This window comes from Sinohyriopsis cumingii, chromosome 17, assembly GCF_028554795.1.
Source record: "Sinohyriopsis cumingii isolate HCF-2022 chromosome 17, ASM2855479v2, whole genome shotgun sequence".
NCBI lineage: Eukaryota > Metazoa > Mollusca > Bivalvia > Unionida > Unionidae > Sinohyriopsis > Sinohyriopsis cumingii.
The window spans coordinates 79,519,355-79,542,588 of NC_142977.1; the positions used below are offsets into that span (position 1 = coordinate 79,519,355).

The 23,234-nt window shown below is 33.4% G+C and overlaps 1 protein-coding gene across 2 annotated transcripts in view; it reads right to left on the reverse strand.

Annotated features, from left to right (window-relative positions):
• Nucleotides 1-220: 220 nt before the first annotated feature.
• Nucleotides 221-23,234, reverse strand: part of LOC149779301 (uncharacterized) — a 139,562-nt gene continuing 116,548 nt past the window's right edge. For both annotated transcript variants that reach the window (XM_089939916.1, XM_089939917.1), the window contains exons 2-5: nt 18,101-18,228; nt 17,088-17,591; nt 4,980-5,088; nt 221-1,589 (exon numbers count right to left, since the gene is read on the reverse strand). In XM_089939916.1, the coding sequence (XP_089796042.1) occupies nt 1,220-1,589; nt 4,980-5,088; nt 17,088-17,511 (903 nt within the window). In that variant the 5' untranslated portion in view covers nt 17,512-17,591; nt 18,101-18,228 and the 3' untranslated portion in view covers nt 221-1,219. The remainder of the gene's footprint in view (nt 1,590-4,979; nt 5,089-17,087; nt 17,592-18,100; nt 18,229-23,234) is intronic.

Below are 23,234 nucleotides of genomic sequence, written 5' to 3' on the forward strand. Positions count from 1 at the left end.
GTGATTTCTACACTCAAGGACGTTTGAGAAGCAAAATTACATATTTCCATGTCCGGTAACAAGATAAAAATGTGCCAACATATAGTTCATATAATATATTTTGCAATGTCTCCCTCTTTGAATGTTACAGTAATGGTCAGGTTTCGGACTTTAAAGAGAGAAGAATTAATTTATTTAGCATGGGCATTAACAAGTTGGATTAAATAAACCACAAAAGACGTTGCCAATATATTTGTATGCTAAAAGAACACATACATGAATCTGAAATACATATCCTGTAAATGTCTCTCATTTTTATTAAAATATAGAAATATAATAAGCAAAGATAAGATTTGATACGATTAAAATCCCAATGGAAAGCAGGGATGAGAAATGATATCATTAGGCTTCAAGCCAAAAGCAGCATTAGGATTGATATGATTCAGATAGAAAATAATTTTAAAAAAACAAATCGTTCCACTCCCTGAATCGGCGCATTACAAGTGACTTAGACCTGCCAAAATAACCCACTGTCTAGCGATTCAGTATCTGCGTATAAGACCCGCATTCGAATTAGCGTCACAGTTGAAACCATACTGCTCCGCGGCATTCATGTAAATGTCAAGATGTTACAGGTGTTCAAGAAATAAATGTTGGTATCAGTCCTTAAGCCACTGGGTGACATTACATTTATTCCACTCTGTGGTGACACTGCATCCTCAGTTTAAACTATATGCGTTTGTTTTCAAATCTAATGTTCCCTTACTTGATATTATCTCCTTTGTTCCATATGCACACAGATGTGACTTATGACTATGTTCATATAGAAGCAATTATCATGGTCGTAATAACATTAAGAATTAATACAGAGAACACAGTGTAAGCATGTTTCGCTTGAATCGAAAACAAGCGTTATGCTAGAAAAAAAAAAAAAATTTAAAAAAAAAAAAAAAAACTAAAGAAAAACAACAGAACCAGACTAAATACACGGTCTTCTTCAAACACCAACTAAATTCTGGAACCGTGCATGTTCGTTGATATCCTAAAATCAAAAGTGTGTCATTAAATGTTGCAACTAAACAAAAGGTTGTTTGGAACGTTTCTGTTCGTAACGCACATCGTAATCTGTCACGTGTCCTAATTCCATCAAATTGTTTTCAGGAGTTCAACGTTGCATTCTCCTCAGAAACAACGTTTAGACCAGGTAAGAAAGTAAGACATCATCAACCATGGCAACCATTCATGTAACACTGCTGGATGGTCCATTTATTAAAATGAATACACTTTCCTGTTCCCGAGACCTTCCATTGTAGTCAGTCCCCATGTCCGAATGCTCTTCACCTCCATCATAACGAACAAGTTCAAGACATTCTTCTTTTTCAAGCCGATTGTTCAACGTGTCATGACCTGGTTCGTCGCATGTGTTAAAGGAAGTATCAACTATATCCATCTCAGGATATATAAATATCGTTTCCCCTCGACATATGCATTCTGGTTGGCCGGCAGCCATATTTAATGGAGATATACTCTCCGTCTCGTGAAAGGTGGTGTTCGTTGTGGAGGTCATGGCAGAATTCCGATTAAATATGGCAAAGTCGCGTTTCCTGCGTCTGTGGAACAAGAGAAATCGTGAATAGGTAACAAAGTCTTCAAAAGGCAAATAGTGTTAAGATTCTAACATAATTATGCATTTAAGATTAAATACTTCCCATTTCGGTTCTAATATATCCCTAGTTCTTCAAAGTAAATTTTCTAAACACTGAGCATTTAAGAAATCTCATCCCATTCCTGTGCTTTACGTTCGTTATTTCGGTTTCACTCGACAGTTTCGTACTTTGCATTGGGTTTGTGATTTTAACAAAAATGATTTCCCCAGGCATTACTTACTAGCTATACTTGTTTGGTCGAATGACAGTAGAGTGAAGTTTTGACGTGCTAGCTAGTTTAATCGAATGATAGTAGAGCGAAATCTTGACGTACTAGCTTGGTCGAGTCAGGCCACAATGGTTCCTTTTTAAAACATATGATTCATCTTGGGTGGAATGAATAGGATAAGAGATTTATGTGTGGCTTTGTCCTGAATCTATACACTAAAAATTGTCCAGCCATGTCAATCAACCGTATCTGACATCTCTTTAGTTACTTATGTATAACCAATGAATTAGCTTGGGATTTGACATGATACGACACAGATACGCAAAGCACATATTGATGACTATATCGATGATAGCGTGGGAATCAGAAACCATGAAGAATGAGATAGTTCAAGGTCAATGTAATTCACTATGTGTAGACGCAGTTTGTATGATTAGCCATGAGTCAATTCATACCTTTCAAGAACGTTGTATAATTAACCATTTGTCAATCTGTTTAAAGGGAAATGTTTTCATTTTATAAACTAAAACTAAAATTTAGGACATACAGTAAACTTCTCAAGACTGAAATTCCTCGGAACCAAATTCATTCTTTACGGTTAACGAAGGTTTCGCTTTTCCACTAAGAGTAAGACATGATCAATTGACCTTTCGTATATATTTAAGCGTTCATATTTCTTGAGAAACATTAAGAGCCCGCTAGTTTTTAGAACTGATATCTCTATATTTCTGATTTCACTGCCTCAGTACGTTTTCCATTTTGTCCTCACTACTGCTACTACTACTACTACTGCTGCTGCTAGGTGAAGAAGTATCGATTTAAAACCAGTCCGACTGAACAAGGGAAGCTTTATTATACTTATTATCCCAGATCCTTAAAGAACTTATGGTATAATATGGTGGGGTCAGTATTTAAGCAAGTATCTAACTTCCTTAAGTTTTCCTTACACTGTTAAAGCTCGAAAACTAGACAAATGAATCTTGGTTCAACGATATCATTTTGGGAATAGATTTAGTAAACACTTTTGGAATTTTGATCTCGTCGCTAGAGGCGGAGCATGTGTGTGTTTGACGGGTAGGGAGCGAGTGGGCATAAAAAGAAAGACTTATTAATGTCAGAAACTATTGATATTCCTGTCAATATATAATTGGTAAGTACTTATTGGGAATGAACACAACAAATGCTTATAAGTAGCTGACATTTGCCCTTGTGACAGTCCTTCCAGTCAGTGACTTAAACAAAATGTTCAATCTTCAGAGAAGATATCAGAACAGGGAATCACAGAGATACGTGTCTCAGAGACGTAGCAGCAGTTGTAGTAAGTATTATTATTATTATTATTATCAGTATTAGTAGTATTAAAATTAGTAGCGGTACTAATTATTACTGGAAGTATTAGTAGCTGTTGTTGATGTTATTATTCTTATTATTATTATTAGTAGTAGCAGTAGTAGTAGTAATAGTAATGGTGTTAGTAATTATTATTAATATTATTATTATTATTATTATTAGTAGTAGTAGTAGTAGTAGTAGTATTAGTAATAGTACTAGTAGTAACAGTAATATTAGTAGTAGTGATGATACGAAGTTTGATTCCTAGCTCATTAGAAGCAATTCAGTTTTTTCTGGAATAGGGAGTGTACGTTAAAAAGTATTATTTGATCTCTTCTCCGAGAATTATTGGAGTTTCCACGGCAAAAAATATGATCATTCACTGTAGTGAGCTATCAATTTTACTTTCTCACTCTCGCTACAGCAATTACTTCCACCGCAGAGGAAATAGAAACAATATATTTCCAGTTAAACGACAGTAACCAAAATGCACTCTGTGTCTTCTCTAAATGTTGCATACACATTCTGAAATGCCTTACCTGTTTACATGTACATTTGAAAGTCAAATACAGCATGCTTTCCTTACCGATTGAAATGTAAAAATAAAATGCCGTCTAGTCAATTTAATCACGGTTGAACGTCTTTGAGATCTTATTGCACTCATATTAAAAAAGTATAAACTATCGACAAATCACTTGTGGTTGTTTTCTTGTTCATAATCACTGCTATCCTTGCGAATTGGCAGATTGTTATTATGGAAATATCAGTTATTAATATCCGTATAAAGTGGAAATAATTTTTCTTCTACCCATGCCCAGCGGCGTAGCTAGGGTTGGTGTCACCCAGTGCTGTAAACTCATGGTTTCACCCCTCCAGACTTCCACCGTGGATTTCTTCTTCTTAAAATAAGTCCACAGTATAAAAATGACAAAAATAAGCACCAGACGCTCTGCAGACTGCATGGTGGCACCCTGTGCCTGCTAGTCATGTATTTAACTATGATCGGTTATCCGCTTATGAAATCCGACAAGACCGAGCAGTGTGTGCTCTGTAAAATTTGCAGTTTTTCATTTTGGTGTCACCCGGTGCGGTCCGCACCGCCCGCACCCCCCCCCCCTAGCGACGCCACTGCCCATGCCCACAAAACATAGCAGAACTTTAACATAAACTGTAGACCTTACCGAAAAGACATCTGGTACTGACTATGTCACGCACTATTTGAAGTCAACACATTAGACCATAAATAAAAAGAAAAATGGCTTTTATTTTAGTGAATAATGGATATTATTTCAAATCTAGTTTGAAATAACTAGTAGTATTTTAAACATACTATAAGTTTTCATTTACAGAAAGAAACATATCCGTTATTCTATCTTAACAATCAAATAATATCACATGTGCTATAACACAATAACTGAAAGAAGCGTTTTATGCATAAAAAGAACTGCCAATAGCAGAAATACCGCATCAGTGCAATAATTCAGTGCGGAAACATGCAGATATGAATTTAATCGATAAAAATTAGCGTTAAGAGATTAGTGTTACGACTGGTCGGCCTGGTGTCAGGAAAATATGACTGGGTGAAACATGATGACACATGCCTGCAACATGATGTCCTAATGATATACATCACTGTAAACTGACACAATGCAGACGTCGTAGCGATATGACTAAAATTGTTAAGCTAAGTTAAAAATCTAAATCATACACGTACATTTGTTCCAAATATGTGGCCTTTAAACTCAGGGTGCTTTAAAGTATTTAGATGAGTAAGAGAGAAAATGTGGTGTTACCTCCATACAATGCATATCAATACGATCACTACGATGCCCCATACTGCAATGACACAAGCGCCACCTATCGCCCCAGCAATTTCATCGCCCCTAAAGGCATCCGTTTGATCTGCAATAATAATAATAAGAAAAAAAAAACATATCAAACTGAAATATGGTCATGGAAAACGACGATATTCACATAAATGGCATAAACGGTTTATTACTCAAGTTAAAAGAATTCCTGGATATGAAGATAAGTTGAAAGGTCTATACGTTGATTATGTTACTTAATGTGCCACAAAGGGTACAGACGAAACGGAAATTGTATGAGGAATCTATTTCCCAAGAGTGATTTTGGCATTTGATGTATTAATTCCTCCAATGATCTCCCGTCACAAAAGCGTACAAAATCGCCTAAATCAATTTTGATCTTAAGCCCTCGAATTCGGGTCACATGACTCTACTTAGATGTTTGAATTTCCTATCTGGCCTCTAATAATGCGTTAGAAACATTTCTAGAGTTACTTAATTTCGCTTGGAAAATAGAATACAATTTGTACTCTAGTAATGCGTAAAGTAACAGGACATCTAATTTTATACCACCCAAGCGAGATATTGAGCAAGATAATATAAAAGTCTCCTGACGGAGAAACGCTAAATTTGAAAGTCACGTTTAGATGAGCACATGCGATTTATTTCAAAACCTTTATACAAGTTTTGAATTATTCGTATTTTGAATTATAAGTATTTTGAATTATAAGTATTTTGTAATTTTGAAATATAAGTAAATTTGAATTATAAGCAAATTTGAAGTATAAGTATTTTGTGTTTCTTGGACACGATACGTTTGTAACAAAACATTGTTAGCATTTTGAATTATAAGTGTTTTGAATTATAAGTAATTAGTAAATACAAGTAATTATAAGTAGTTTGGAATTATAAGTATTTTGTGTTTCTTGGACACGATACTTTTGTAACAAAAACATTGTTAGTACAATTTCTCATCTCTCTCTCTCTCTCTCTCTCTCTCTCTCTGGACCTATCGCCTTGCCTACATGCACCAGCTTACTCTCCTGCAAAAGATGTGGTCACAGCCCCAACAAAAGATGGAACAATGTCGAAGGTTAGTACTTCAATACGCACCAGAACTCATTCTCATGGCAAAGTAAATTGACACACTGATATATGCACATAACCAGCCGGATGTTTATTTACAAATACTGGGTCTATACATGAAATTATAATTATAAATTGATATCTACATACAAAATAGAGGTAAAATGCTTATCCCTGGATCTATGATTATATGAAATAAATTATATTGACTGACATGAATATTTTCAAAAAGGGTAAAGAATTTTAATTCGTTTCAAGCTGGCAGCAACACATACCATCTAGACATAAAGCACCTGTGGTTTTACTGGCATGACCCTGCGTACATGCACCGGAACACTAATCTATATAGTAAAGAACTCACCCAGCTCACTCCGAAATAAAAATGATGGAACAATGTCTAAAGCAAAACATGAAGTGCAAAAGATCTGAATCGCTAGGCAGATGGAATGGAACACTCACTTTGTGCACAAATTAACTCAATTTTGTCTTGAAATGCCAGGTATATATGAAATGACAATTATAATTTATGACCACGTTGTAATTTGGGATACATGAATATATAAAAGAAACCTGTATTGACTGACATTAACATACTCAAACAGACTATTGTGTATTATAATTATTTCCAAGCAGGAATCATATTCATGCCATACGGAACGGTGTCCATCACTTAGACAATCTGTTAATCTCCGAAAAGAGGACTGAAGAAGTCAAAGGTAAAGCCTCGATCTACCTTTGCAAAAGTTCGAAATAAAGTTGAAAGGTCGCAAAAGGGCGGGAGCTATAAATGAAATAATTATCTTGCATTTAAAATCGTCTTGTTGTGATAAAAGATAAACTTTTAAAAAGTTGAGATCTGGCATTTTATAATTCTCACCATCTATTTAATTCCTTTCGGCTAACGAATGCTTTCAGTCATATATTCATAACCTTGCTTCTCATGGGTTCATGAGACCGTATTAAATCTAACGGTACTTTCGGCAATTAATTTTCTGACTTATCAATTCGTTATATAGAGTTCGAACGTGTTATAATATCTTCAAGTCATAATCAAACTACAACTGAAAAAAAAATATCTTTAATTGTTTGTGACAAATGTAAATCCTATAGATGTATACACTGTTAGACATGTATGTCTTTACTAGACACTCTGGAAATTAAAGTTAGCTCTCGAAAAAAAAAAAAAATATATATATATATATATATATATATATATATATATATATATATATATATATATATATATATATATATATATATAGCGATTAAACCAATATGTCGAATTAACTGTTAACTGGATTAAATTATTTGGTTATTTGACTGCTGATCCTTATATAGGATGTATATATATCAAACTAAAAAATTGTATTAAACAAGTATTTTATGTAGGCCTGCTTTATACACATTGGAAAATATTATGAAAATATTTCATAAGCTTTACGACAAAAAACAGTAAATGTATGTCCTGATATAAATGGAAAGGGTATGACGATTCTTGCAATGGTTCGGGGAAAGAGATGAAAATATTGTCTCGCTAAAATGAATGGGTCACTCTCTTAATTTCAAAGATTAAAATCAAATGAATCACATTGAAGGACGAATATTATGACAGTCTGTATGAAGATATTATACAGATCAAACAAGGTATGAATGCCTGCTGGTGATGCAAGATAATTTTGGATGAGAATAAAATAAGCAGGAAAATTACAGAATTTGATTTTGTAAAAGGACACCTAGATTTGATGATTGCTCGTTATGAGGACAGAATATATACACATTTTTAGGGATTGATATCACAGAATAAACGTGTTAAATATCACAAACATAAATAAGTTGAAACAAACTATCAATAAGCTATATGAAACGTTGCACGCACAATTTGCTCAGGAAATAAGTCAAGATAAAACTGATCTTTCTACAGAATATAATATTCAACGTTATATATAGGTATAAAGCAGCGAATGAGAGGACAATCACATACAAGTTATCAAATCAGCTTAATAATGTTATCCACTCTTAAAGTTTAAAATAAAAATAACAAGTGTTTTATCTGTAATAATCTATGCTAAACCGATATTCTCTGTGCAGATAATCACGGTATAACCCTGATTTCTGTAGACACTAGTTTTGGCGCTCGATAAAAAATAGGCGACAATAAAGAATTTTAAAATGAACTGAATGAATATGTGGATATATATGCGATCATCGAGTGACTTTAAGATGTTAGAGTGACGTAACGAGGAAGATAATTTCACGTGGGCATGTTAACTGTTTTTCATATAGACAATTTAAACTATTGCAAATTACAGGATTGATCTATTATTACATCAGTTCCAAAAATACAATCCAGCATTAAGTACTTTTGCATGAGGTACTTCAATCAGTTTAACACCGAATTAAAGATGTACGCACAGAAAATATGTCGTTAGCTCAATATAAGGGATTACTGAAAAGGTTATATTGTGACAATCAAACAACACCATTATCTTCTAAAAGCTCCGCATGTTCTATATTGTGATTTTAAAAGCATCTTGAAACTAATAAATATGCGTATAAAATAGTATAACAAATCACAGATGATATAAAAATCAAGCATATGTCATCAGGAGCTTTATTAGCATTAAAACAATCTATATCTACTATGAACCTACAATAAGCACGTGAACATTTTATGTTATACTGTTAGACGAACATTTGCGGCAAATGTGAGTTTAAGAAATGCTGGATAAAATGTCTGCCATAATGATAGCCACCAAAGATTATACGACTTGTAATTCCTCCAAAATAAAGAGTTATATTTGTTAAAAGAAAATACAACAATCAACCTAACAGCCACACATAGATTGTGTCAATCTGATTCTCATATATTTAACAAGATCTTTGTGAAACTTACCCAGTGGAACAAGTGCAAATACATGCCAAACAGTGATCAAAACTATATCGTTCTTTAGCAAAGATATTATAGTCCATAGATTTGACAAGAGTGGCAAAGAAATTGTTGTAATGGAGATAATCAGGTTTTTAAATATTTGTTTTAGGTTTAAGCTGATCATTGGAACAACTTGCCAAAAAAATCTCAAAATTGTCAAATTCACGGAAACGATGCAATAATTTAAAAACGTGTTATATAAAATATTAGAAAAAGACTTTTTCCCCAAAAGAGTACATTAAGGATTTTTATTAAAAAAATTTAAGTAAACTTAATTTTTGCAGGAATTTAGAAATTCTATGCCAGTCTCCAAGAATCAGCGATAATGGATGATGTATATACTTATGCCAAGAGATTAAAAAAACACACATTTGAAATTGAAATATCTGCATGATCGACATAACTACCACGTTAAGAATTATGCTTTAAGTTTCTGTGACATTTGTAAAGGGTTTAGGAATATCTAAAACTGGATTCTGTACATTATTACAGTAAACCAGGACAAGCTCAAAATGAATCGAGGTTTGAAAACAAAAAACAAGAATTAGAATCTCTTATAATATACAAATGTTTCATACTATATAATCGTGAATTAGCTTGGGATTTGACATGATATGACACAGATACGCAAAGCAAATATTGATTACTATATCGATGATAATGTGGGAATCAGAAACGATGAAGAATGCGATAGTTCAAGGTCAATGTAATTCACTATGTGTAGAAGCAATTTGTATGATTAGCCATGAGTCAATTCATACCTTTCAAGAACGTTGTATAATTAACCATTTGTCAATTCATGCTTGACAAGAACTTTGGATGATTAATCGAGTCAATTTATGCCTGTCAAAAACTTTGTAAAATTAACAATGAGTCAATTCATGCCTGTCAAGTACATTGGATGATTAGCCATGAGACAATTTATGTCTGCCAAGAACGTTGTAAAATCAACCATTTGTCAGTTCATGCTTGTCAAGAACTTAGGATGATTAGCAATGAGTCACTTTATGCCTGTCAAGAACTTTGGATGATTAGCCATTAGTAAATTAATGCCTGACAAGAACTTTGTATAGTTAGCTGTGAGACAATTCATACCTGTCAAGTACATAGGATGATTAGCCATGAGTCAACGCGTGCCTGTCAAAACCTTTGGATGATTAGCCATGAGACAATTCATGTCTGTCACGAACGTTGGATGAGTAACCATACAAGAACCAAAAGTCATTAAAGGCAATATAATGTCTTGGAATGATGACGAAAACTTACGAGTGCATGTTCAAGTATATTCGGAGACACCAATACATTTATACAACTATGTCAAGGACGACACAATTAAGCATCAAAATCTAATTACACAAGAACCTGACTCATTGCCATTAAAATAAACTAAAAAGGAATATAAAGGGTACAAAAGCAGTAGTACTTAACTGATTGTTCACGTATCCATCATTTTAATATGTCAATGTATGTTCACGTAGGTTTGAAACAATAAAAAATACACAAGGTCTTGTTCTTAGACCAAAAATCATACTTAAATTCTTGCATTGAATTAGTAACTCTCTGAGACAAAAACCAAAAACTGATTTTGAAAAGTAGGTTTTTAAAGCCATCAATAATACTGTGATTAGTATGAAATTGGAAACCTACGAAACGGAACGAAGGTTAATAGATTTGCCGATGAAGATACATTGCATAGATACTAAAGATATGTATCACTTGCAAAGAGGAAGATCTTAAATGAAGGCTCGATGTTAGTCAGTTCAAAACTGATGGCAATTTAAATTCATTTTAAAGTATTGACAGTGTTGTTGTAAGCCATGACAGTGTCATTTTAAAGTATTGACAGTGTTGTTGTAAGCCATGACAGTGTCATTTTAAAGTATTGACATTGTTTTTGTAAGCCACGAGAGTGTTGTTGTAAGCCATTGGGTAATATGTGAATTTTTCAACAACAGTATAAAAGCAGAATATGATGACAAAATCAGGGTGTTATTGACACACATAACTGTAGCTGAGCAATTAAGAAAACCTGAGAAACTGTACAATGAAATAAACGAGAACGCTTAGTGTTATGATGCACCTAAGTACAAATAATATAACGTGTTTGATAAAACTGACATGAGTATTAACAAATATACTTAATCCTTTCATAGATAAATTGTTTGGTCTATAAATAAGCATAATTTCTTAAGGGCTAGAATGAAGAAACGAATGCCTGTAAAGGGATAAAGAAATATGTAATTAAAAAGAACCTAACGTTTAACATGTACACTGTACAAAGAATTGTCTTTATATACAGACTCTAAATCACCAGCAGATGAAATTAATTAGCTCGTACCACTATACATTATGCAACAGGAGTGTCAGTCAGTTTGATTTTTCTTCATATAACAAGATATATTTAGCGAATAATACTGCATAATCATATTTACATATGGTTAGTCTACTGCATTGTAATCAAATGAAAATTTGAGAAACGTAAGTTGTTTCTTGTTTTGATTTATTGGGGGGAAGGGTTGTTGTTGAAGATTTGCGACTATACTATCCTTTACTTACTGGCGAAACGTTGTTTTGTTCGTACATATATGTTATAGATTTCCTATCTTTATGGCAATACAAACATTGCATTCTCGCGCAGGTTCTTTATGACAAAAGTGTTAATTTGCATAATCACCTAAAACAGATAATCTATACACGCAAATTTGGTTAAATTAGTTACAATCTTCTTTGCAGCCTTTAACTTGACACTATGTATTAGCGCCCAGACCAATACTGTGAAGTAAATGTATCCATTTGTCTAAGTTTTCATGAAGATCTGTCGTCATTACATTGTCGTCTAAACAAAGTCATTCCTTAATGTAAGCCATGTTGTAAATAAAGGTTCGACACCTAAAGCCAATATAATAAAATACTACCTGTGTCCTGCTTGAGTAAAATCTTTTTTAAACCCTGCTTTTGCACAATTTGTAACACTATAGATAACTTTTTTTGAGTTTTTTCAATAAATATCTTTTAGTGCTAACACAATTGTATGTTCACTGTGTAATTGTAGCTCACTGGGACAAAAACATTTGCTTTTCCAGACTTCATTCACCTAAAGGCAGTGGCTACTACTACCAAGTAATCGGTTTTAAAAGACAATTCCTGTATATAAGCTATTAACCGAAAGCTTTCGCATCAAATTGTATTAAGATTGTTCCAAACCCAGTGAAATTAAAAAAATATAATAAACTCATTCAACTCTGCAAATATTAGCTTAGCTTCTCTATTTATTATACAGCAAACAGTCGCCATTCTAACCTTGTTTGTTTAAGAAACAAGCAAACAAAAAAACGCTATGCCGTTTTCTGACACCTCTGTAATCACCACTTTAAATAAATCTTAACGTGAAAAGAATATAACTGACTGTCAGCAGGATGGAATAACAAGGTGGTGTAGTTATTATTCTTGCTTCTATTATATGTATGAAATAGGCATCTCATATGTAGGAATTGTAACATATCCATCGGTGTTATTTTGCTGTTCGATGGTGTGTTTACGTTTTGGATTTTCAGATTTCACGCGTTTCTTCGGTTTGCGTTTCAAGACTCAAATGTAATTATACTTAGATTAACTAGTACCTTTTAAGGACAAAGGTAATTGAACTACTTAATTATTTTCTGTGGTACGACGCCATGTTCTGTCATGCAGTCTTGTCGAGATTGACATAACTGTATTGGAATCATCAAGTTTATGACTTCATTAAATTCCCTGCTTTTTGCTTATTCTTTCAATATTGGAAACATCGCCTTCTACGGCTGTAACCGACCGTACGAATATACCCAGTAAAGTATAATGTTTCACTACGTTGTCCTTTATTAATGTGAATTTTCACACATTTATGCAATTGGAAATGTTTGTTATTTTAGCATAGTAACTAATTTAACTGGCTGTTATTTCACAGCGAACGAAGTGAACTTTTGTTGTTCATGAACGCATCACCCATAACGACTATTAAACCAGTGGGCCGGTAATGCGCTATATCTTAATTTATTTTGATTTGATTTTCAATGACATTCAGGCAAACCTCTTAGCTTTGATTCTTTAAATTTTTATGAACGTGTCCCAAGTTGCCCACCAAATTTAACTCTGTGCTGACGCTTCGTCTTTTATGAACTTAGCTTCTTCTATTTATGTTTCTTAGGTTTACCACTCTTCACTGCCCTTTCTTTGAAATAAAAATATCATGTGCGCACATACACGATTGTTAGGTTAATTGTAACTTTTCTTCACTATGTTTTGACTAATCTGATCATCGACTTAAACTCGGCATATAGTTACATTCTAAGTAACAGCAATAAACTTTAAAGTGGGTGCTAAGACAGGTTACAAGTATGAAGAAGAAAAATACCTAGCTGAATTCATAGAAGTGATAGTTGCTTCAAACCTTTTCCAGACGAATACATGAAAACGGAACGAAATAATAAGGACTATAACAAAATGATCATTTAGGGAAGGGTTGGGATGATGAAGGGGTCAGGCAGAGAACTTCGAAATGAATATTTGGAAAAGTGCATTTAAAGAAGATACCGAAACAATGAAAATGTATGGTGATAAAATTAGTTCGCATTTTGCAGACATTGAAATAGAATATACAGTTATAAAACAGTAATAGTGCTCATATATTGCCCTCTATGCAAGAGTTTGAATTTTAGAAAACCAGATGGTTTGTCAATGATGATTTAGACATATATAATGATAAATCGTGTTTTCTGTTGGTCTTGTTTAATCCTGAGCAACAGAGAAAATGTTTTCGTTAGTAAAACACAAGATACATGATCGTTTTTAGCAACAGGTACAAAAAGTATACAATACCTACTGAAAGGGAGAAAAAAGAGCACAAAAGAACAGGAGGAACTTTCCAGACTATATCACTGAGGATAGTTTATAAAGCAAGCTTTTGTCCGTGTTGTGTTTTCTTTGAGTTTAGAGAAAATATTTATCTGCGTAATAGTTAGAATCTCTAGTAATAAGAACAACTGTTACAACTTTTTATATATGGTATTTTTAAATCTTATGAAACTAACATCCAGTACAGATAGAAATTCCAATTTAAATAAGACAAATATCAGCAAAGCGTCTTGTATTAACTGAGAAACACAGAAATTAATAAACCACGAGAGAAGCTAAGTTCATAAAAGAAGAAAGGTCATCACAGAGTTAAACAAGGTGGTCAACTTGGTACATGTAATCAGAAGGGTAAGCATTGGTGGATGACGTCCAACAAGCCATATATGCAAAATGACAGCAGCAGCATTGTCCAATAACACTGGCATTGTCAAAAGATGGATTTTCAAAGTAGCTCGACAGGTTGTTTCTCTCTTTGCTGATCTTGTCATTTTGTTTATTCTAGCATCCGTTGCTTGGTTTCTGGATATTTAAACAGAGGTCTAAATACAGCACGAAAAAGGAACACATACTAATAACCTTTTCAAAACAAGAGAGCTCCTACACCCATATGAATGATTATAAGGTATTGCTTTCTTGTTTCATGATCTTTGTCTTTTAAATCATCAGCAGTTGTGATTACACGACAGTCATACCTGTATTATACTTGTCTACATAGGTCCTACCCACGTTCTTTCCGCCTAACTCCTTGTCTATCTTTTAATGAATTTGTATAGACTCTTTATCAGCTGCTAGAAATGTATTAGTTATGTTTGTCGCAGTTCTCTCCTAGTTCAAATTTATTACATGAGGATTTTAAGGTGTTCATAATTTTGCTAACAATTCAACCCATTTAAACATAATTTCACTCGACAATGAGAAAGACCATACTAGTCTTAATTTTGAATCTAAAATATATCGTTGCAATTGTATCTTCCTTTTTCTGAGTCATTGTCTTCTTTGCCTATTTTTTTAATATTTGCAATTTATACATCAATGGAAAAAGAATGCGTACTGATTGTTTTCTTTGTACTCGATCACCTAAACTATAGAGCACATAAAACTTGCTAAAATGATTCAATCTCGTTACGCCTTCTTCAATTTCTAAATGTACAGCTAACATCTTGATGCAAATATGATCTGAAGTTCTCATTTAAAATTCTGTTTCACTAAGTCCACACTTAATCTCTTATACGACCTTAATGATCAATTTTACAAACAATTATAAAGACATTTTGTTTATTTAGATGAAATTATTTTGGAATGTTTGCAGTGTAACAAACAATCAAAAAGTATATATTCTACTTACATAACATCTGTATGATTTAGAGACTCTTTTAACTCTGGTTTCGTGCTTTTATTTTAATTGCAGTGACATTACATTTATGTAATTTAGAGTTTTTTACACTATAGTCTCGTGCAGTTTATTTTCATTTTATTGGTCTGGCGGCTGTTATCTTGCCCGTTGTATACAATATAAATGAACCGACGTTTATGTTTACTTGCGCGAGCATCTGCGTCACGCCATTGGTTTAATTTTGAACGGCTGAAAAAATTAAATATTCAGCTAGATACAAAATTTGTCAGGTAAAAACGTTTGAAAACAGGAGGTTGCGTACGATTCATGATAGATCGGAGCCACACTGCAAATAATTCAGGCGTTATTTGAATCCATTAAGAAGTGTTATCTTATAATACTAATGATTTTTTAAAATTTTACTAATTATGTATCTCCAAGGTTTTTGGATACAATTAATATAGTATTATATGAAACTGTTTGCATGTTGTTATTGCGTTGTTGTTGTATTTTACACCTATGGTATTAATATTCGATTTATAAGCTTCACCAAGAGCTTAAAAGTAACACGAATTCATAGTAATTATTGCATTTAGAGGTAGTCCTAAATCTAATAAACTGACTTTGCTAGCACTGCTATATTTTCTATAATAAATGTCAGACAGGTATTCCTCATTTGGATTTTGCCTGCTATACTGCAAACTGAAGCTGGATTTGCCAGCATTTCGTATCAAAATGTGCTCTGTGTCAGTTACTAGAGTTATCACCGTCAAAATCTTAATGTGCAGTTATCAAAAATGTGTAGTTGCTTTTTATCTATTTAAATAGTTTGTGCAATGTCACAGTTAATTTGAATTACTGGACCCGGCTAACATGCACTGCTGCCTAATTACTTGAAATCTGAAGTCCTTTATTTGTCTCAAATTTGCATGCATCCAATAAATCACAAACAATAACACAGGTACCCTCTTGTTTGTTTGGTTGTTTATGTTTTCTTGTAATTATTTTGGCAATGAATCACTGGCTTCTCTATTCCTCTGTTTTGGATACAGTAGAACGTTGAATGCAGGCCGCCGATCATATTATCATTCGCTAGTACGGACTTCTAAACTGGAAATTGTACTTACCACAGTGTAGCCGATTATTCTAAGTGAAAGCCACTGTGATGAAATGAAAATTGGCATGCAGAAATCGAACCCTAATCAAGCACTTACTGGTCCCGTCAAAGACGCACTATAGTTCATGCCAACGCAGTTAAAAGTCGATCAACCGTCAACTGGGTCTTAACATGTGATAAAAGTTCATCACCTAACGGCATAAGTGTTAACAGAATCAATGACAGTCGAGTTTAACTTGATCATAGCTTTTTGACACTTGGCTTCACAAGAACACACCTACAATTACCGTCCATCACACCTATGTTATTATTCTTTCATGGATAATTGGAGTAGATGCCAGATAGGTGTGAAGCGCAAATATGAAATTTTAATTACAGTGTAGAGCATTAAAAATAATTGTAGCGCTTTAACTACTTCCGCTTTTAAACATATAAAATGTCTACAAAACTGCAACATTTACTTAATCATTGACACATATACAGTCATACGTACAACTATCGATCCGTTTAATCCAGATGCTTAGATTAACGGTTCTACCTTTCGACCAAACTTTAATTATCCGGAAGATCGATTATCCGAATGATATTTATGGACCCGGAAGCCTCCGGATAACTACTATCTTCCATTATTTGTGATTCTCATTTTTCATTTCCATACCGTCTGAATATTTTTCCACATACCTTTCACATACTTTTGTTTTCTTCGATGCTTATCAAATAAATAACAAAGCAAAAACTTACCGTTGCAGAAATCGCCTTGGAAACCATATTTACATCCTTCTGAGCACTTTCCATTGTTTTGCTCACAAGTAGAATTAATGCAGTATGAACTACACGAGAGATTACATCTATCTCCAAAATATCCAGTTTTACAACCTTGTACACATTTCCCTGTAAATCGATTACAAATAGCCGTTTCGTTTGTTGCTGCACAATTTTTCGAACACATTTGATCACATTTTAATCCGTACCAGCTATTAATGCAACCATTAGCGCAACTTCCGGTTGCAGTATTGCACACTCCACATCCACAATCACAATCTGGTACCTGGTTACAGTTCACACTGCAGGAACTATCACATTTTGTTCCATAAGTAACAACTTTACAGTCAGATCTTGATTTGGTTCCCGCCTCACAACAAGTGCAATAGTTAACAGAATCCATTTTCAAAGAAGATACCCAGACTTGTCCTCTGTTTAATTTTTTATTTGTATGTGCGGTGTATTTTAATTTCCTTTGATATTCTGCAAATAGATTTGAAATTACCATTAGTGAAATATGTCGCGGTGACATGCGATATAAATTATTGTATTCTTATTGTCTGAAATTGGAGTAGTCGTGAGCAATACAGCATATTATTAAATGTAATAGATAAAATTGCTAGAGTAGAGGGTAAATGAGATAAAATCAATTCTTTACTTATTTGTTGTTCGGCTTTCTCGGAAAGAAAAACTGTCAGCGCAAGACATATGTGTACAGCGTGAATCTAATCACTGAATTGTATTCTATAATAGTACATGACTTGATGGTAGTCAAGGAAATCAAATATTTGTTAGGAAATATACTAAAGCGAAACCGTTACTAGAAATTGATAATATGAATTTAAAATTTAATGACATTCTGGATTTACCACTAATTGTGAATAGTACCATGCCAGCTCAAAATGTAATCGAGATTCATCTCAAAAGCAGTGTGCGTGAAAAGGACCACTAGAAAACTAGTTCGTGGAGAGAGAGAGAGAGAGAGAGCTTACGATTCTTCTAGGACACCCCTTCTCGAGAAATAAGCACCAAACGACAAAACAACTGTTCACGTCATTGGTCGTGTTGTGTTACCCTAATGGATGTGTGGTTGTAGTTGATGCGATTGATCCTATTGACCCTGAAATGGTATATGATAGATTAACTGGTCTGCATATAAATAGAATATCTGTCAAACGACGTGAAAGATTACTGCAAACCGGTTTAATATTCATGAATCTGGCATTATATTTGCGGAATCTACAACACTGGCAGCCATTATTGGCAGACGTTAATTGCCATCAACTATGATACCAAACCTCTGAAAGTAAACCTGAAAAATTATTGTATGTATCATTGCTGTTATTAACTTACGAAAGCTGTATATTTCTACTTTATATATTTTGAAAATCAGGATCATAATATAAGACAAATGCGCATGCTTAAAAGAAATGTTCAGACTGAAATAAAAGATACGGGCGTGATTATTGAAACTCTAGATACGTTACAGGCCAATACCAAAATATAGAGAGCAAATTACAACACCCTTACACCGCTCCGGTGGCCTAGTGGTTAGAGCGTCCGCCTCGGATGCGGGAGGTCGTGGGTTCGATCCCCGGCCGAGTCATACCAGAGACTTCAAAAATGGTACTAAAAGCTGCCTCGCTTGGCGTTCAGCATTAAGAGGTTAGTGTTAGGACTGGACGGCCTGGTGTCAGTATAATGTGACTGGGTGGGACATCATGTTACATGTCTGCGGCATGATGTCCCAGTGCTAGACATCACTATAAACTGCCACATTGCAGACATCGTAGCGATATGACTGAAAAATTGTTAAAGCTACGTTAAAAATAAAAATCACATCACATCACATCACAAAACCCTTTAAAAGATTTCCAGTTTGAAACAACTAATGGGGATGCATATACAAACTCTGAACAGAATCATAGCTTTAATGTTAATGTAATTATTTATTCATTTCCTAAGCCTTTGAATGAGTACAGATTTTATGGCATTAGTAATAGACTTGTTTCAAAGGTGTTATACCATATTTGAAGAATATCGTCGTTCCGCAATTTGATAATTTGGTTATGTACAACAACAATTAGAGTTAGACTCATGAAATCTATCCCAAAAGAGGACAAACTGAGTTAGGTATTTATGTCGTAAAAAGCAAGGCATATAAATATTTTAGAGGTGAAATTTAAACTGCAATATAAATTCCCTTTGAAATATTTCGCACAACGTTTGTACAGGATGTAAACGAAATTGCAAGATGTCTGATTGACAGGATTGAAAAATTAACAACGCACTTAGATAAATATCAACTTGTCAGAGGGAGTTCAGTCATAGATTTACCTGAATGGATTAACTAAATAAGACTACACCTATCTGAAAAAGATGTTTGAATCATGCTGAGGAATCGCACCAAATGATCACGTAGATAGACCATCAAATTACAGGCCCGATGAGTACAGTTTTTATCTTGTTAAAGATCATCCACTGACTCTTACAGCTTGTCTATACTCCCCAAACACTAAGATATGAGGCTGAAGTGAATAAAGGATTTGGCATCTTTTACATACATGTATTGAGCTAAGATGATCAAAATCATAAACCTGGATGTTCACACCTAGTAGCAATCTTAATTATTTTAATCATTTATTCAAGCAGTCACGTGCGTCTGATTACTGTTCTTTCTAGGTAGGCCATTCGCAGTTTATTCATATGCATTTAGTTATTTTTTTTTATCTACGTGAATCAAATAATCCAATCACAATTTAGCCTCATGGACATGCTAGTCAATAAGCTATTGGTTCTCCAATAATAACTACTGTTGCAGCCATTTTTATTATTTGTAAATAACACAAGGTTTGCTGATAAAAAAGATCGTATTTTTTTATGTTTTTGTATTGGCTGACTGAATGGAGCCTTTGTGACCCAGCGGTTGACGTGGCTAATTAGCGACCAAATGGATGCATATTCGAATTATACCATCTGATCAGGTTTAGTAGATGGTGGTAAAGGAAGTGATCTTCTGTCTGGAGACAAATATGTAAACAAAACACTTGTGCAGTCAACACAAAAAGGTCTTAATAAATATTAACATTTGTTTGAACTAGCAGTTGGATATGTTGTTTGTTGAGGAATGTTGTCTTTAAGTGTTCTGACCTAGCAGACTATTATATTCTTTTTAGTTGTGTGCATTTCTCTTCATTATAGCGGAGGCAAAGTGACACGGGAGGAACGACCATGCTCAGCACTTGTCTTTTAAATATCAACATATTAATTCTTCTTTTTCTCTACATTACACTTTATCACTTGTCCTCTGTTGTTCTTAATATTTATATTCTGCTCTGTTATATATCATGTATATAAGCATTATATATATATATATATATATATATATATATATATATATATATATATATATATATATATATATATATATATATGTATAGAGAGAGAGAGAGATTATGTCAGCTTGTGAAATGTCAATGTTGAAGATATGATTTAAAATGAGTCTAAACGAGTCTTTGAATTTCTGTAAATGTTTGTTGTATCCATGTGACTTGTTACAAACACTTTGTCATAATGAGTCTACTTTTAGTTTTGAATCTAACATGTATTGTTAATATATATTCTTCATCTAATATGTAACTTAAATGTTTGAAATTTATGAGCTCATTAAGTATGTAACAGCGTGTGACACTGTTGAAACACACTGCATAATAATTGTTCTTCTTGCAAACGTACACATCAAACAGGGCAAGCATATTGCCTCACCTTCATTAAGATAGGACAGCAATTTCAATAACGGCAATTAAAAAAACTGCATGCCTTTGTACAAGTTTACACACTCTACATATTTTATGCATACTTTTCACTAGATGCTTAAACATAACTAACAAGTAAAATTATACAAGTTCTCGAAAATTTTAAAATTATGGTGTCTGAAAAACTTGTGGCCACTTATAGCTATGCAACATGTGCTTGATGTGTTCCGTAATGACGCTCTATTCGGGCACTTCACAACTATTTATTTCATTTATAAAAATTGGGAAATAGCCTTTTTCATTATCAGATTCACGAAACCTATCCTAAATAAACTGATAAACAGCACGTCAACATATAACTAAGAATGTAGTTCTGACACTATGTTTGAGCTGCGGGTTTCTAACAGTCTCAGATTGTACTGTATTTCTCCTATCTGGCTTCATTGTTTACCTCGATCAAAAGTTCATGCCAGGCCATATTAATGGCATTGTAGAGCTTTATCACTAGTGATGAATCACGTATCCATAATTAAATGCAGCGTGAAATCGATTGCTATCTCATCGGAAAGTTCTATCAGATCATGTCGCTATTCGTTAATCTAGACAACTCAAACAAAGAAAATAATTTCATCAATTTTGTTCGAAGGCCTTTATGAAATTAGATATCTGTAACTCACTGTATATATTCTTACGAGGATTTTTGCGTGCATACTGTTGCGTAAATCCTCATTTATAATCACGCTCAAAGCCATCAAACCGTGAAATAATTATGATACATACATATATACATACAATACATACATACATACATATATACATACATACATACATACATACATATACATACATACATACATACATACATACATAAATACATACATACATATATATACATACATACATACATACATATACATACATACATACATACATATACATACATACATACATACATACATACATATACATACATACATACATATACATACATACATACATACATACATATACATACATACATACATACATACATACATACATACATACATACATACATACATACATACATATATACATACATACATACATACATACATACATACATACATACATACATACATACATACATACATATATAGTCTTCATTGTTCCCCCAAATCAAAAAGATGATAATGTTAATATGTACGTCAGCAAATGAGAACGGTGTGAAATCGATTGTCAACTTATCAGAAAATCCATTCTAATCTCATTTCCCTTAATATCACAGAGCAAAAGATCCGTTAGGAGAGATTACTGATTTCTGAAAATAGTCGGTTTTTCCATTATGTCTTAATGGAATTCACGACCAGTTTCGTAAATGAATAGATATTTCATTAATCTTTTTGCACTATCAACAAAAGGGAAGGCCATATTTTTATTCTTTTAAAAGACATTGTATAATGCAAGTGAATTGAACCAATGAAGGGACTGTATAATACAATTGAATCAATGAAGGGTAAGTCATGAATAGTCACGGAATATACAGTCCCATTTTCTTGGTTTTTGAATTAGGGTAACGCATCAGGAAACGGAAAGACAACCATGCACAAATAAAATTATCTTCTTTTGCAGCCGACACATTTTCTTTTAAATAATTCTCTAAATTTGCTTAATAGTCTATGATTACTACAACAATGAAATATCCGAGATATAATTCTCGCTTACATAAATTTACAAAATAACAGATGTCGTTATGGCTCATCAATTTCTAGGTCAATATAAATATTTTCCAGTATCAGCAACAAGCTGAAATAAACTAGTTGAAGCATAATAAAGTTAAAAGGTTGAATTCCTCAAGAAACAGCCATGTAAAGTTTAGCATACATAACCATTTATATATGTGTGTTGTGTGTGTTGAACATTGATTGCGATCCGTTGTTCTAACTATCCCAACCTTGCTAGCACTAAAACATAATAACACTCAACATCGTTCTCCCTCTGTTTGTATTTAATTTTACTTTTTCGCAGCAAAACTAATGTAGACTTTGCATGTTACGAGCGTTTTTGTGTTTTGCTATGTTTTCGATTGTGTAATTGTCTTTTACAGCCTTGTACCACTGAAAAAAAGAATCGATAGATTTTGGACAAGTTTTTGGTGATTTCGCACCATTTTTACACCGTTATCTAGCATTTACCTGACCAACACGGCCTATCATGATTCAATGCTTCTGGAAAGACTGTTATTTGCCGTGTGATTTATATATACTCAGATCTACCATCTTGAACGTGTACCAAATAATTCGCTCATAACATTAGAACTAACCTGGATGATTCTTGTCCACCTTCATGACGCATCCCTAAAAATACAACATTACGCTCATAACATTAGAAC